The 17,282-nt window shown below is 41.0% G+C and overlaps 1 protein-coding gene across 14 annotated transcripts in view; it reads right to left on the minus strand.

The window, feature by feature from the left end:
- LOC119481199 (collagen alpha-1(XXV) chain) overlaps positions 1–17,282 on the minus strand; it is a 178,416-nt gene that overhangs the window by 44,796 nt on the left and 116,338 nt on the right. For 13 of the 14 annotated variants that reach the window (XR_005205125.1, XM_037757927.1, XM_037757926.1 and 10 more), the window contains exons 5-9: positions 16,039–16,065; positions 13,919–13,945; positions 6,762–6,833; positions 6,025–6,141; positions 4,898–4,933 (exon numbers count right to left, since the gene is read on the minus strand). Coding sequence is in view for 13 of the 14 variants with exons in the window: in XM_037757927.1 (XP_037613855.1) it covers positions 4,898–4,933; positions 6,025–6,141; positions 6,762–6,833; positions 13,919–13,945; positions 16,039–16,065 (279 nt within the window). In the remaining variant the exon portion in view is untranslated. Of the gene's footprint in view, positions 1–4,897; positions 4,934–6,024; positions 6,142–6,761; positions 6,834–7,822; positions 7,883–13,918; positions 13,946–16,038; positions 16,066–17,282 lie in introns of all 14 variants that reach the window. The other variant, XM_037757920.1, reaches the window with a different exon arrangement.

A 17,282-nucleotide genomic window follows, 5' to 3' on the forward strand; every position in this document is an offset into this window, starting at 1 on the left:
TTTTTAACAAAGTCAAGGCCCACTTGAGGAAGTCTTGGTCCTGGTTCTTTTGTTCTCAACTTTGGGCACTGCCATCGCTAGGAAAATTAAAATGGAGAATAACCCAAATATTTTCATTAAAAAGGATCATTTTTTTTCAACTAATGATAGCACATGCTCAGCATATCGCGCCTTAGCTGCCTCATTTAACATTCAGAAAAGAAAAGAATCCACAAATGTGCAATATCAACAGGACGCCTATTGAAGTCGAGCATCCGAGCGCGAACACAAAGCGCTGAATGTTCGGCGCTTTCATTCATGACTCGGAAATGACAAAACAATGAAGCGATTGCCAGGTCAATTCCCACACTCAGTCTGCAGTTGAACCCTCCGCCACTTGAGGAAATTCCAGAGTGTGCATTTCTTGCTCAGCATTCACGGGAAAAATATTTCAGCTGATCAAAAGGACAGAAAAGCTTCATGTTTGGAGCTTTGGAGAGCTTCTGTTCAAAGCCTCTGTTTCACTTAGAGGATCTTTGAAAAAGCTTTAGAATATAATGCTGCTGTTTGCATTAAATTAAGGTACTTTAAATGAAAAATATTTTTTTGACAACTTTATTGTCTTAAGTTTGGCCAATGCAGCATAACATTGCGCTCACTACCATCACTGTAGAGATTGTGGACATGTGTGCTTTATTTAAACTGTGCACATGACATGACCTTTCAATCACACTAGCTTTACTGCTACGACTAAACAAAACAGCAGCTTTGTAGCAAGAGTATGGCACACATAGACCACCCAATCAACCTAAAATATTAACCATGAAGTAGCTCTGAAATGCATTGTATATCCTTGTCTCTCATTGGATTCCAGTTTCCAGTGGAGTGTGCGTCTATTTTATCCAAAATGACCACAGTATCATGCTAACCTATAGACAGGCTTAGTGACCATTAAGGTCTCTATGGTTATGTCCTTGGTAATACATCTGGGACTCTGATTAATGACATACTACACACATTACATATGTTTTTGTTTTTTAAAGCTGATTCTGATATATTTTAGACTAAATATTTACAGTGGCAGGGACAGTTCGTAGGATTTGGTGGCATCTAGTGGTGTGGTTGCAGATTGCAACCAACTGAGTACCCCTCCGCTCACTCCTCTCTTTCCGAGACTGCGGTAACATGAGCCGCCGAGTGCAAAGTTTTGGTAACGCCGTTCGCCTCGCTCAGAGGCCATCCTTACCATAATAACACTACTATAGGAGCAACGGAAGTCAGACGGCGCCTGGCGGTACCACGGTCTTGCACTCTGCGTCTCACGTCACTGCAGTTCCACAAGCGCGCCGGAGAACCACGGTGGTCTTCAGGTAACGTAACAATCTGAAAGGCTCTCTCTAGAGTCAGTGTTTGGTTTGCTACCGTAGAAACATGGCGGACTCCGTGAAGAGGACCCACTCCCTATGTAGATATGAAGGGCTCATTCTAAGCTATAATGAAAACACAACGATTCTTAGTTTCAGGTGATTATTAACAAATGAAAACATAGTTATGAATATTATATTCCATTTCTGCTAATAAAGCCCCCGAAATGTTTCACACTGTTCCTTTAATGCAGTATTATTAGGATTAAGAATTATCCACTAGAGTTACATAACTTGACACGGTGGGGAAGACTGTGAAACACAAGAGAACTTTACAGAAAATGTACATTTTATCAAAATAATTTGTCAGGGACAATGTACAAAAAACATTATCCTCAAATAGTGTCGCAAATAACGATTGTTTTTACTATAAATTAATCTTCTAATCTACTACTCTTAATTACTGTATTTTCTCAATGAATCCTTTGGACTGTTAAAATGTCTGACCAACAGTCCAAAGATAAAACAGAGAAAAGCCAAAAAGAAAATCCTCACACTGAAGAAACTCACACCAGAGAATGAATGGTTGGTGAATGAATGGAGGTTTTGGTAAAAAAAGAAAAAAACTGTAGTTGTATGACAATGAGACCCACGTTGTAAAAATAATTTTCCTTTAAGAAAAAACAGATTTGTTCCACAGAAAAAGAGCTTCATGCCTATTGATGTCAACATTTGCCACAACATTGTTTGAGTCCACCGAGCATGGCCTAAACCATTTACTCACATCTTTGCTCCTCATGTTTGGCTTCACATTCAAAGGAAACTTAGTCAAGGACACCAAAATATTAGAGGTATGTCCTCATTATACTGCCGTATTAAGTCAATTAGATCCCTGCATGCGTGCCTGTTGTGAATTTAAACAAATAAGGTGAGTCACTGGTGCATTGTGGGTAGCTATGGAATGAAAAGGAGGAGCGGCGAAATTGTGCAGCAAAATAACACCAAAATGCAGATTGAGGAGTTTTTTTTTTTCATTTACGGATGGAACACCGCATACAATACACAACTGGCTTTGTTATTTAGTCTTTTTGAAGCAAAATCAAGTCCCAAATGAAAACTGTGTGCGAGGCTGCGAGCCACCTTTAGAGAGCTGAAGACCCCGTTAATTTACCCCAGAGAGACCTTATGGCACTGATGGTTTTGAATTGAGTCCTAAAAATATTTCCTTTTTCTTCTTCTTTTTCTCCCCCCCCCCCCCCTCCTCCTTGTTGCTCCACGAGAGCTTAATCCTCCTAACCAGCACCATATGTCCTGGAAGGCTGCTGGAAAACTCTGGAATCTACTTTTGCCTCTTTAACAATAGCATATACATCAAAAAACGCTGAGCTGTGTCAAGTGGGCGCTAGCTCCATAGAGCACCGTAAAAGAAGCAAAAGTTGGTCAAGGACCGACCTCCAAAATCCCTACTTCGAGTTGACTTGTGCGGATCTAAAAGTGCCGATCAAAGATTAGCCTTTCAGCTTGCTGTGGAGCCTATTGGTCTAGTTGCTTATGCACATCTAATTCATATTGATTTTCAAAGGCCAATCAAGGGTGTGGACTGGTGTTTTGTTTCTGAATTTCTTTTTATTCCCTCTCCAGAGGTTTAACAGCCCAAATTATCATTTACAGAACATTTTCTCTCTAATCCATTATCTTATCTGAGCAAACAAAGTGCCGTTGGATGGAAACAGAAGCTCTGAAAACTCCACTGTGTTTGAGCGGCATGTCACATCACATGTTTTTACAACCTCTGGGACGTGCTCATCTCATGCTGCTTTACGGGGGGGGATTGATATCCAAATAGTGACATTATTCCTTGTTAAAAGTACATTAGTGTCAAGCTGTATACTCGTGAAATAGTACGCCTTATTTCAAGAATTACAGTGAGCAGCGCATATTTTTTATTCAAAGCACTGCGCGAGGCCTCTGAGCTCATTTTGAATGGGATTCACCATTCATCTTTTGGAGAAATACTCCAGCTGCTGTCAAGAGCGGTTGTATAAGCGCTGGAGACTTATGGGAGCACACCTGGGAACGCTGGGAAATCGATTGCAAATTTTACATTTATGACACTCTCTTTCAAAACAAAACTGTGCTGCTTACACAGCCATGAGCACGAGGGGGGGATAATGGGTATAAAACATATAATTAAAGCCAACAAAAGCTTAAAACTTTAGCAAGGTAAAAGCAGAAAGAGGTTGAAGAGTAAAGAGTGTTAAGCGAACTATAAATGATAAGCAATTTTAGCTTTAAACTCCTCTCTAGTTAATGTGTCTCTCTCACCACTTAGGCCTCGCCGTCCTTTATTTTCTTTGTCCATTTCTTTCCAATCCACCAACTTTTTCCACACCATGGAACGGGTCAGAGATGGAATCAGAGATGAAAGCGCTTGATAGCACCTCCTCTGTCAGCTTCACTTACTCTCCCCTGCACTTGTGAAAACTGACATCACCGAGTGTTTTTCGCATGTCACGTTTTCCGTCTTTGCTTTCCCCTGGAATTTGGCTTGACCTATTCGACGTAGCGTTTTATGAGGAAACTTTAATCAAATGCTTTATTTGCTGAACACCACAAGTGGTATCCAGTTGCTGTTACTGGAACAGCTTGTCCCTACTGTATGAGGCTTTTTTTTTTGCGAGAGAAAACAAACGTTTTTGCAGGGTATCGTAAAATGTGTCATTAATATTCACCATATTACCCACAAACCTTGTGAATATCTCGTAAATTAAACTCACTTTTAAAAAGCACCCTAAGTGGCATGATTGCTTTGTTAGTTAAAAACACAAGATTAAAATGAATAAACATTGTGGAACAGCAATTAAAATAGATGTAGTATATTTATAATGTCACAGCTGGTTGGTTAGCAAATTAAACACGTCCATCGGAAAGAAATGGCAATAGAACAGAAACAGAATAGGTGTAGAACGGAAATTGAACTGTTTTCCGTGTTCATTTGACTAGTACAAAAGAAAACGGCAATTGTTTTTAGTTGTTATGGCGACAACACACGTCAGTGGGGCCAGAAAGTGTGTCGTAAAGAGTGTCGTGTTGAGCGGAGACGGAGGGCCGAACAAATTTGTCACACGTCTGGCGATAGCAATGTGCTTTCCTACGCTGCGAGTGTGGGTGAAGCATTACGTTGTCAAACTTTAGTCATTAACTCTGGCTCTCTATGTCCGCGACTTGCCGTGAGTCGGTTTAGTTTAGCCAATAAGGAAGTTATCCCGCTACAACGGTATTCATAAAAATGGCCGCCGCTTTGACCATCCTGCTACGTTGATTTGAATGGGAGTGTCCGTTCTACTCCTATTCTATTTCTATGGACAATACCTACCTCCAACAGGCTCAGCTTAGCATAAGGACTGGAAACAGAGGTAAACCTGGCCTCGCTAGGCTTTGTCCAAAGATATCAAAATCCGCCTACCAGCACCTTTAAAACTCACTAATTAACAAATCATATCTCGTTTGTTTCATCCAGACAAAAAAAACAGAAAGAAAAAGTGTGTGCTTACCATGAGTCCTGCTTCTCCAGCTAGCCCTGGATCACCCTATACAAATACAAAGCAACCAGTTAATGGAAAAGCAGTGGGCCAAGTCTTCTTTGAAAAGTTGAGAACACGCATGGACTTTTAAAATGATCATAAACAGTATTCGGAGTTAAACGAGTCAAATATTGTGGTGGAAAAGCACAGCATTTCCCACAATATAGTTGAGCTGCTGTGGTGCATCGGGTTGGCCAGGTTGCCAAGCAGCGCTCAGCATTGTTCTGCTCATATACCAAGTTGGCTGGGAGGCATTTCATCATGCTGTGGCACCTGTACCCTTCCCTGTCTCTGTCCAACAACCTTGTTCTACTCTCTGCTTTCCATTCAGGCCTGGCTCTTGGATGCTCCTGCAGTTCTTGGGGTAGAAAAGAGACATATGCCATGGCCAGATTTCTATGCCAAAGCCACGCTTCAACATTATTCCATTTTTGCCTCTTTGTGACAGTTACAGGCCAATTTTTGCCACCCTCCTTCTGAGGGATTCACGGCAGCAGAAATAAATCAATGGGAGAAATAAAGCACCCCTGCAAGTAATTTCTTGGAAAACTACTGCATCTGGAAGAAACTGAAAACAATAATCATCAAAAACTTGGAAAGAAGCAGATAAACAACACTTAATATTATTGCACTCCCACTGTGAACTCTGCCAAGACAATAAAGATCAGCTGGAGCCCTCGGGAAGGTTTTATGGCTGAACATAATTGACAGGCCTTTTCTGTTTCTTCTTTCTCTCACATAAATTAATGTGATGCCAGTGACAGGCTTAAAGACATGGAGAATGTAACGTTATAATGAAAAACAACCAAATGAACGTAAATCCATACAGTGAGGCGTTCTCTTGGGAGCATATTCGTGTTTATCTTAGGGCAATGTAGTTTGTCTAGTCTTCATTAGAAAGCTTTTCATGGGGGTAAACCCTCCCGGCACTGGGTCAAAGTTAAATTGAACATGAGTACATAAAGAGTAGAACTTGTTTTACTCTTAATGGAAACAATGCAGTAGCTTTTAAAGGGAAAATCCACAGAATTTCACTGATCCAATGCCATTTTAATAAAACACTGACTGCAGATCTTCAGGTAAAAATCAATACTCACCGCTAGACCAGGTACACCTCTGGGCCCATCTTTCCCTGTGTCCCCTGGAGGCCCCCTTGGCCCAGGAGGGCCCGGTGGCCCCGGAGGCCCCGGCGGTCCGGCTTGCCCTTGATCTCCCTGTGCGGCAAAATAACACATTCAAACATCAGTACTGTGTGATATTGTTGGATCCACTGAGACTGGAGCCCCTGCAGTTAAATGATAATGAAGAGAGAGTAGTGGAATGATCTCGTGGGTGGCTATGGGCTGCCTCCATTCATAACATGGAGGACAGTTTGCATTTCAGGTCTTATGGCTAAAACTAGCAGACATGATGGAGCTGAATGTATGTGATTTATAGCTGAAACAGTAATCCCCTAAAATGCATGCATTCTTAAATGGACTTAATGAGTTGAATGAGGTTGTGCATTAGGCACAGGCTACAATAATCAGGGAGAAAACACACTGAATATATGGGGTCCATTATTATACTGGATTATAAGAAAATATTCAGCAATCTAACTTGCAGGGAAAGTGCTTTAAGTAGAGCCAGAACAGTAATTCATTTTACCTTAATAAAAACCTTATTTTCTAAAATTAAATTTCCATATTTCCCTTTAACAATAACAGTAGAGTATAAAAGAGTACTTGTGACAGGTCTGTCTGAAGGGTTTGCATGCAAACTGCAGAGAGCCCAGAGAGAAGTGATTCGGTGAGACTTGGCAAGACAGAGAGACGAGAGAGGACACAGCCACTACCTTAATGAGACGCCGCTTTATGAGCTGCTGGTCAGCGGAAAGAAAGCCATGATTGATCTTAGGGAAGACCATCTGAGCAGGTGTGTGAGGTCAAGAGGTCGTAGGTCAGAGGTGAGAGAAGGTTGAAGGAAGATGAGGTCCCGGAAGAAGAAGGAGGAGGAAGAGGAGGAGGAAGGCAAATGCAAAAAGAAACAGATTTTGTTAGAAAGGCCTATGTTCATGAACCCCCGGTCCAGCGCCTTCACAGATGGAGGGGGAGAAATCCACACTTTTCCAGCGCGGAGGTGGTTTGCTTCGGAAGTCTAGGCTTTTTTTTTTTTTTTTTTCTTGGAGCCAGGACCCATAATTACCACCTCGGGGGTGCGAGGGCGCCACAGCGGGCTCGCAGTCCCCCGGAAAAATGGGAATTTCTCCTCCTCTGCGAAAACCCTGTCATCATCTTCATCGCGCCTTGCTGCAAAGTCAGACCCCAGGAGCTGCACGCACCGAAAGCCAGCGTGGTCGACCTTTTGAGTTGAGGTTGATTTCTAACCTTGTTCCTTTCAATGCGTGCATTATTCTGCTAGTGTCCATTGGTATTAAGTGGCTTCATCCATCTCTTAAACAATCCCGAATCCCGAAGGCCAAATTGGTGGATTGAAGGATTTGTGGTGAACCATGGGCATGAGCTTTAAAAAAACATTTTGCCACTTTTGGTTCATCATGGAGGATTCTCTCTTGGAGTTCCTTCCATTTATTTTAGCATCAATGGACACGAGCCAGACCATGTCTTCGTGTTCCAGTCAGCTGCACATTACTGGGTTGTAAAAGGCCACCTTTGCTTTCAATGGGGAACCTGGCATGTAGCGTGGAACAGAGATCTCGAGTGACAGACTGGTAGCGGCGGTGGGGGAAGAGGATAACGATTGACTGGCTGTGATTAATTAGATGGGGTTTTTCCCTGTGCCCAGTCTATCATCGGGGCTTTGAGTAAAAGCAGCCGACAGTGATTCATTTACTCCCAGTGTGTGCTGCGGAGGGGTCGGACTGAGCAGCTGAAGGCGGCACTGCCACCGACAAACCTTGACAGTCAGGATCTGATTGCTGTGCAAAGCAGCCAGTGTAGGGAGACCAGGCAATCCCTAAAGGGACAAACAGCACAACATGGCACAACACACGCATGACACTCAAACACTGGGTGAACAACAACACTTAAAGGAGGAAAAAGATAAGCATCCTACTTCTAAATATTCTAACAAATTTGTGAAACAAGCTGTATAATATGTGAAATGACTTTAACATGCATTTTTTTGAACATCAAATTTAACGTCAAACAAACCATTTTTTGGGGGACCTGACATTTCAATTCAGACTTAAACAAGACATTTTATTTTAAACATTCACCATCCAAGTTTACTCTCCACCACTGGGACCATGCTGTGTAGAATGCATGCTCCGATGTCATCGCTAAAATAACCATTTCCTGTTATTTTCTTCTAAATATACAGACAGAACATTTGTTGAGATGATTATCTTACAACAGACATTGAGTTGTAACATGCTGGTAAATTGAGGAGTTGTATTGTTCGTAGAGTTTTTTGGGGAACATCAAGGGATTGAGATGTTCGCTGGAAATACAATCAAATGGTTTCCAATTCCCTTGTCAACAATGGTCATGACAGATGTGATCCAGTCATGAAAATTGAATAAAAGAAGAAAGCATCAGGCCTTCTCCATGTTAAGAGGAGACAAGGGTTTATAGTTGGATGCTAGCTTTAATCTGAATCCAGAGACACTGCTGAACATGGTTTAGAATGTTATACTCAAATAAAGTCACTTTCATTGACTATCAATCATTCTTTGTGGGTATATTGTCCAGACTTAGACGTATACATTTGTATTTCATTGCACTGTCTTGCATGCCAAACAAGGTCTTCGATAGTGATGAGTCTTTTACAGGCATGTTGCAGTATAAATGTCCACTGAAACATGAATTGACCGTTTGAAAAACTTCTCCCCCAAACCATAACTTTGCACGGCAGGCCTGTCCAGCTTTGGTTTTCTCAACAAGCCGAGTTGGTGTTCATGGGGCTATAATTTGGCTGTCTTTTTTTCGAGCCTTTTCCAAAACTAAAAACACAACGAGGGCCCTATTGCCTCAAAAATTGCAAATAAATTCACGTTGTAAATCTTCAGGCGGGATTTCCACTGCACGGTACGGCTCTGCACGAATCGACTCGACTCAATTCTGGTGTGAGATCCTTTTTTCTATGCCGTGTTTCCAATGCAGATACTGCCCCCTCAGTGTAGGCGGCATTATCAGATGATCGCCGTAGCTACGGCGCGTGGAATTACCATGACATCATCTTCAATCGGACACTCGTTGAATCATTTCACCACCAACCAAACAGAGGATCTGCACTTGGTCATTTATATGGCGTGGTGTACGGTGTACTTTTGCAAGCTGCCATTTTTTTTTAAAATCTGGGTCGAGTGAATTAAAAATTGCGGTCGCTATTGACGGTAGCTTGACTATTTAAGAATGGCGGGTGTGCCGATTCGCTTTGACCAATCAGTGGTCTGCACTGTTTTAACTCCACCATTTAGTATCGGCTCAGCTCGCTTGGAACCTCGACCTCAAGTTGTTACCAAGAATGGAGCGGTTCTCTTGGTACCATCCACAACTTTTGCTAATGGAAATGCAAAAATAACCGTTCTAATGTGTAATGAACTGAACTGGACTGCTTGGAGGAAACGTGGCAATTGTAAACTACATTAAGGGCTGTGCAAAATGGAAAGCTTGACAAGTGTAGCAACTTAGCGAATGATTAAATCTAATTGTCTTTAGCTTTAATGCTAAGTCTATAGAAGAACATGTAAATATTGTACCACATTGGTTGTACAATGATTGCATATTCTCTTGTTTATGTTTATGGTTTTACTTCACCGTAAATAAGCAACGTGAATGAACTGATGAACGTATTTCTCAAAGACTGGCACACTTGCATAAACATGCCCTGTAAGAGCTCAATCTCACTCCATATTAAAGCTTAAGATAAAAATCTGGCCTATCCAAACATGGCTTTGGTGCCATCCCTCTGGTTTTCCAAAGATAATTCAAAAAGCATGGCTCATTAAGAATATGGCTTTCAAGGCAGGCGGGTTTAATTCGGCCCCGGCAGCGGAGCAGAGCAATCCTCTTATACGCTGCAGACAATAGCCATGCTGTGTGTGTAACTGGGATGGAAGCGCAAATATTTCTCAAATTATTTACAACCTCAAACATCTTGGGGACAAAGACGGAAAACAAGAACTGGATTATTGGTCAGGAGGGAACACAGGGTCCAGGCATGAAAATGCAGCGTGGCGCAGGCTAGCTTTCGGGGTTGTATCCTTTTTGCTTTTACAATCATTTTTATATATACGCTAGGGGAGAGGCAACCTCGCTGACCAATGGGTGTTTGAAATGCGTAAAAATATAAATGATTATCTGGCCAAAAAACATCTTTCTCTGCAGAAGATGAGAGAAAAGCCTATAGGTGCTGGTTAGCGCTCACCCTGCATTGGCTCTGCGCTGATGTCTATGTGTGAGAATGATAATGACATGGCGGTTGACAAGAGAATCCTAACCATTCACAGATTGCTTTGTTTTGATTTTCTCCTCCAAAACGGATGTTGGTTATTTGGTGAGGAGGAGCTCTATTGCTATGTATTTGCCTGCAGCGACATGACTGCAACTGTAGTAAACAAAAAGCCAGATATGAGGACAATCAGCAACAGCCGTCGGAGGACACTGGGCAGAAACCAGCATCTCCCCCGACCACACCAAACACACAAAACATCCCGAGCAAATACGGGCTGAGGGATTTTCTGAATAGCTGTATGTGGAGTGGATTACCAGTTCTGTACACAGATGGCTTTAATACATTTAGGAGAGGAATAATACATTTATTTGAAGCTCCAAATTTGGCATCAATGTGATACATCAAATTAATTTTAAGGCTTCTTATTTCATGTGAAAATAGTCGACTGTAAAACACTTCTTGTTCATAACTGAAAAGTCAAATCCTGGAAATTACATAATCAGTCTCTTTATTTTGGAAGAACATTGGTCAAATCCCACAATGTGAGTAGTCCAGTTTCTTTCTTTTTGAAATCTCAGGAATGTTTCCTCTAGCTGACCCAGGAATTCACCAACCTTTGCCTGACACCTGTAGCTAAAGCCATCCCTCAAAATAAAAGACCACACACCTTTCTTGGTGACACACAGAGCCAGTAACTCCTGTTAATTATATCCCACCAGTGGAGCTCCAACGGTGGGCCACACATTTGTTTGTCAAAACTGGCCAATTTATTATTTGCTGCTTGGTTAACCTTTGGCGTTTGGATGTGGCCTTTGACCTTTAAGGGCCGACAAATGGCTGACCCTGACATGTGGGGAACAGGCAGAGGAAGTGTGTGTCTGTGAGGAAATTCTGCTGGCCATGTGGCGATTCTCACACTGTCTCTTGACATACATTTACTGCATAAACATGCAAACATAAATAGTCTGTCCTTTAAATAATTCTGAATTTTAATGTGTTTAGATTTGATGTAATCTGGCAGACTGTGGTGTGTAGAGGACATGCTGGTAACACTTTATAATAAACATCATTTATTGTTAGTTAAATAACTATTAACTAAGTTTAATTAACTGTTAACATACAATGAAATGATCATTTATAATGTTTACTATTCATTAGTAATGCTATCATTTATGTTATTTTAACAGTTTATTGTTGTGCACATTATAACACTTTTTATACTATATATATATAAGTATTTGTTAATGATTACGAAATCATTTGCAAACCTTTAAGAAATTGTATTTGTAACACTTTGTTAATTAAAATTAATAACATTATATGGAAGGCTATTATAATGTTGCAACTGATGATTATGATACCTTGTTAAATGGTTAATAAATACTTTGTAAAGCAATTATAACAGTATTTAGATAATTAAAACTTTGTCAACGGTTAATTAATAATTGGTTTCTGGTCCATCTATCTACGTATTGTTTATAGATGTTTTACAAACAATTTCCTAAAGTTTACACATCATTTGGTAATCAGTAACAAATACGTAATATAGTACAATAACATGTTATGTGTGCAACAATAAACTATTAATAGATAGTGTATTCATGTTATCAGAATGTAACTGCTATCGTCTCTTATCCGCTATGATACAATTAATAATTTAGAAATATTATTTCATATTACACAAACTAACGATAACATACCAAAAAGTATAGCATTACTAATAATTAGTAAACATTATTAATTATAATTTCATTGTTTGTTAACAGTAAAATAACTATTAACTAAGTGTAATTAATCAATTTATCAATTATGGTTATTATAAAGTGTAACCGTGCTCCGTTTTTTACATGTACCTCCGTATGGGTTTTAATAGCCTCTCTGCACACAGTCAATACTGGGCACCAAATTAGCTTAATTTGCAGCCAGATAGAGTCAAGGTCAGGCAGCACTTGTCCTGTCATGCCTTTCATTTATTAAGGAAATCTCTCTAATACTGTTCCATTACATTTACCTACTAATCTAATGTGCAAAGTCAATATGCCATCCTGAGGAGGTAATATAATTTGCTGTTGACCTCGACTGCTTTCATGCCCCTCTAGTCCTTCATATGTGACTGTGACTGTGTGCTAATTTGTACCTGTTAGGGCACAATTTTGCTGTAATTGGAAGTTAATGAAATGCTTTCTTGAAGTGGACACTTTATGTATTTATTCTGCAAGACAAATCGGGCCTGGCTGGTCCCTGTTACAACTCTGTCAGCCACACCGCTGTTTCCAAATGGTAAATCATTTCACTGATAGAGACAGATGACTCCATTTCCCTAGGTTAAAAGGGTACAAATTATGAGCGAAACCCCCAGAAATTCGATCCGAAACGGCGATAGTTTACTCCAGTCAATTCGGCTAGAGAGCAAAGATATTCCCTTTCTGTTTTGCAGTGGTTCAGCCTTTGAAAATATAATGATTATCCAATACTTTTTATGTCATTAAAAATTAACTAAGGGTATCGCAGAGCTGGAAATGTATTAGTAGAGCTTATGAAAGTGTGAAACCACTCAAGTGATCCACAATGTCTGTGAGCTCGGCTGTCATTTGAGGAGTGGCCATGTGAAACGTAAGATCACTTTGAGACCACTAATCAAATTTCGCAGGGAAGGTCATTTGTATTGACTTCCAAATCATAAGAATTGCGGTGCTTTGGCGTGCAGAACTGGCCTGGAGGAGGGCTGACGAAGATAATTGGCAAACTACTAACGTCTGGTTGGGCGCCAATACTGAATTGGGATCAGATCCGCTTGGGAGATGGCTGGTGTTCTGGTGACAAGACAAACCTCTGTGTTGTTGCGTTCTCTTGTCCATGTGCTCCAACCTCTACATGCTCTCTGCCCTCATGAAAATCAATTACAGGCCTTGACTCCATGCGATCTACTCTCGATGATGACAGCAGATACAAAGCAACCGTGTGTGCATGTGACCCCAGTTAATGCAATCTACTTTAAACAAACCTGTGCTGCTATTCAAAGTAGGCTCATTTTTTAACCAGTATTTTAAGGAAAAATGAGCGTGCGCGCTTGCTGCTAGTTGGAGATAGAGTAATTCATTTCGGAGTCTGTCGAGCACGGAAAAGCACTCACATCATCATCATTTAGAAGCTGCACTTGTATAGAAATGTCAAACTCCAGAGCTGGGAATGATTAAAGCTCTGAATACGCCATGTCACGTCGAGGATTGAAGTGAATCACGAGTAATTACAGGGACAAGAGCTAGTTGGCTTTTGATTGTAGCTGAGATTGAGCAGATATCTTCTGCTGATGGGCAAGAGCTTGCACTCATGTTCAATTTTTGAAGACAAGAGGTAAAGAAAAGGTCTCAAGAAGTACATATCGCCGCGAGGTATCTCGCACGTTTCGCCTGCCCATTCTTGATGTAGAAATAAGCAGAGCTGCAATGCTTGTTGTGTTTGGCCAGATGGGAAGAACACTATCCGAGGAATTTCATGCATCTCAAACCTTTTGCCCGCAATTCAGCTGGGGGGAGACGCACACAGTCACATTCATCAGCTAATCACGAGAAGTCAAGAGTAAAAACCGCATACCCGTGGTCCCTGGTCGCCTTGATCCCCCTGCAGAAAGCAAGAAAAAGAATTTGTCTTGAAACACACACACACAGACAGACACGAGTACAGTGCTGATAATAAGCTGAGACTCACACCAAAATCATTGAGGCGTAATTCAGAACACATTGATAAAGAAAAATAATACAGGAACCCTCAACTATTCATTGTGGTTGAGAGTAAAATCACTTATGATAACATGGACTGACATGGATTGGATATGAGAGAGGGAGAAAGAAAGACAGCAGTGGTGTGAGGTTTGGTGGGTTTGGTGAGGGGGTTGAGTGTGGGCGAACTGCGTTGCCAGGCCAGATTTTATGCCCCAGAGATCTTTGGCTTTCTGCCTTCACTGGGGGTAGATCTCTGTGGACGGAGCACGTTCCAGAAGGAGTAAACGTTTGGTTTCGAATCAACCTGCATGGTGAAGACTGCGGGTTTATCACATTAGAGTGAAACCGAACCGAAAGTACACTTTTGTTTGAAACAACTGAAGGAAGACCAAATGTTGGACGCCGAATTAGAACCGTAATCCCTCTAGAATCGGATAACTGAACACCCTTAAAACATCTCATGTGCGCTTCACTCTCCTGTTGGCTGAGTTACAATTAAGCCGCAGCAGTAAAATGAGCCGTATCACACATGGATGGGAATTTTGCTCAAACAAACTTCAATGTAATGCCTGAGCAGTTTCAAATAAAACAGCTCTCGGAATATTTGTAATTTTTCATTGGGCAGTCTTTTCCAATACCGGATTTAACGGGGAAACAGTTGTGTGGCCACGCTGATGCACGCTGCGCATTCGTCTTGGGTGGGAGGAATGCACACAGTTGTTTTTCATTTCGTTAAACTCCACTTGAAGTGCTTCACATGAGAGGCACGAACACGCATCTAATCAGCAAGACTGGGTTATTCAGGACTGTCATAACGGCCGCTCGACAGTCTTCTAAATCTGGTTTTGTAAGCCATGCTTATGGGTTGCATTTTATGCTTTGAGCGGCACCAAATAAGAGATCACACTGTAGATTTATTACATCGGTCAGCGGCAACAACCGGCGTCATTCCACACCCCACATTACTAGAAATCATCTGGTACCAAATGAGTGCGACGTGATGCGGATGACAACTGTGAACTGTTTCTCTGTGTTTGACTTTAGCTCTGGTTAGCACTCTCACGCTATTTCATTTTATGTCTTGTATTTTACAGCCCAATAATCCAATAATGGGTTATTGTCCAAGCTCACTTCATACAAAATATTAATAAATACTTAATATATTCATTGATGGCCTGTAAAACAGAGCAGATCTCCCCCCAGTAGCATTATATAAGTGTGCACTCATTTCCGTTATGAATGAATAAAGGGATTTTATCAACTTTGGTGTGAATCAAGCGATGACGTGGTTTTATTCTGTCAAAGCAAAGCCACAGGAGCACATTTGTCCCAGAGTCCTGACGACTTGTAAAGAGACAGTGTGGTTATTTTGCATGCCCCGTTGCTGTTTTATGGATGAACGCTCAGCGAAGGCATTTAAGGGCTCCAACTTGGAGTCTGGCTTTCACTCATTAATGTCCTGTGCTGTGGATTTGTGAACGACAGGAGAATTTAAATATTCAGGATGACATGAATGGGAACTATTGCTGCAAATGGAAAATGTCACTCTTTATGGACAGATTAACAGTGAGTAGAGCGATGACAAAGACTTATTTTATTGTCTTGACCTGCAAAAATGTGTGATGGGCTGGATATTAAAGAATAAAATGTCACCTTTCTTAAAGGGTTAGTTAACATATTGGGAAAAAAAAACAAAACATATTCACTTTCTTGCTGAAAGCTGGACAGATTTTGTTACCTTCGGAACAGAACCAGGCTAGCTGTTTCCCTCTGATTCCAGTCTTTGTGCTAAGCTAAGATAACCGGGTGCTGGCTCTAGCTTAGCATACAGACATGAGAGTGGTATCAATCTGTTAACAAACTCTCAGCAAGACAGTGAATAGGCGTATTTCCCAATATGTCAAACTATTGCTTTAAGCAGTGGAACAAAATATTGCAGTAGACCAAACAGTATACCAATTAATATATCAAACTAAACATAAAATGACTCACCTTTTCACCCTTGGTACCTGAAGGGCCCTACGAAGAGAAAAAAAAGGGTTATTCAAATTGTTTTACACAGAAGAAAATGACAAACTACGGTCCATGTCAGATATTTGTAATCATTCTGGAGCCATGGCACTCTTTGGAAAGATTGGAAAGATACAATCATGGATGTATAATAAAACCTGGATACAGCCTTGCTTCCAATTTCTTCCAGTGGCCACTGTATTGCAGCAAAAAATCCCCCTGTGGCTCAAAAAGCATTTTCCCCATAGACCACCATTGTAAAAGAGACGTCTATAAAACTGTTGACAGTACACCTCGAACTGCAAACAAGGTCGATTACGACTTTTTCTATTATGATTTGTAAAACTTTCCTCCAGCCGAGAACATTTATTTAAAAATCTGTGATGTCATCATAATGTAAAGTTTATGGGCTGATTGGGAGAAACACTACTGAACGTATTCAGTGGGCCGCATAACCCGGAAGTAAACTTGTAAGCTAGAAAACCTTTTTGGCATATTCACCAGGCGAGCAATTCTCATTGGACTGAATAGGCGCCGTATTGGGGTCTGGCATCCAGTTCTTATAATACATCCATGGATATAATCCACTACAACAGCTGTAAAACCAGGTGACCAATCATGTCAGCCAATAAATAAACAGAGCTGCTCAACAAGGCCTGAACATCGTGAACTTAGAGGGAGAAATCAAAAGATTAACAAATTGAGTTTTGATGAAACTAACATCGTGCACTTTTTGACATCTCTTTCAACATTTGATTAAAATGCCCTGTCACAGACTGGGAACCGGTACATTATGCGTCGTAGACGGCAGGGCTTACACAAACATACAATTAAAACCAAAAACAGGCCCAAATCAATTCCATGTTTACTTAGAGGATCACATCCAGCAATCTCCAACCAAGTATTGGCAAGCACGTTGTAAAAATGTGCCCTGAACAAGAGGAACACTTCTTTTTCTTTTTTTTGTTTTACACAGCAGTTTTTTGTGAGGCAGTTTTTGCATCCAACTTCTGTCAGTCAGCAAGCAGGGATTCCTGGGTGGGCTCTGTAATCGATCATGACTGAAATAGAGGATTTGACAATGAGGTGTGCATCCATACGGTGGAGCCTAATGAGCTTGGGCTCATAAACACTATTTTTAACATTCAAGTTGAAGGATGAAGCCCAGTGTGCTGGCTGAGCTCTCTTTCTTCCTCTGAGGTCACACTTTTGGAAAAAGATCAGTG

The sequence above is a fragment of the Sebastes umbrosus genome, chromosome 22 (assembly GCF_015220745.1).
Source record: "Sebastes umbrosus isolate fSebUmb1 chromosome 22, fSebUmb1.pri, whole genome shotgun sequence".
In the NCBI taxonomy this organism is placed as follows: Eukaryota; Metazoa; Chordata; class Actinopteri; order Perciformes; family Sebastidae; genus Sebastes; species Sebastes umbrosus.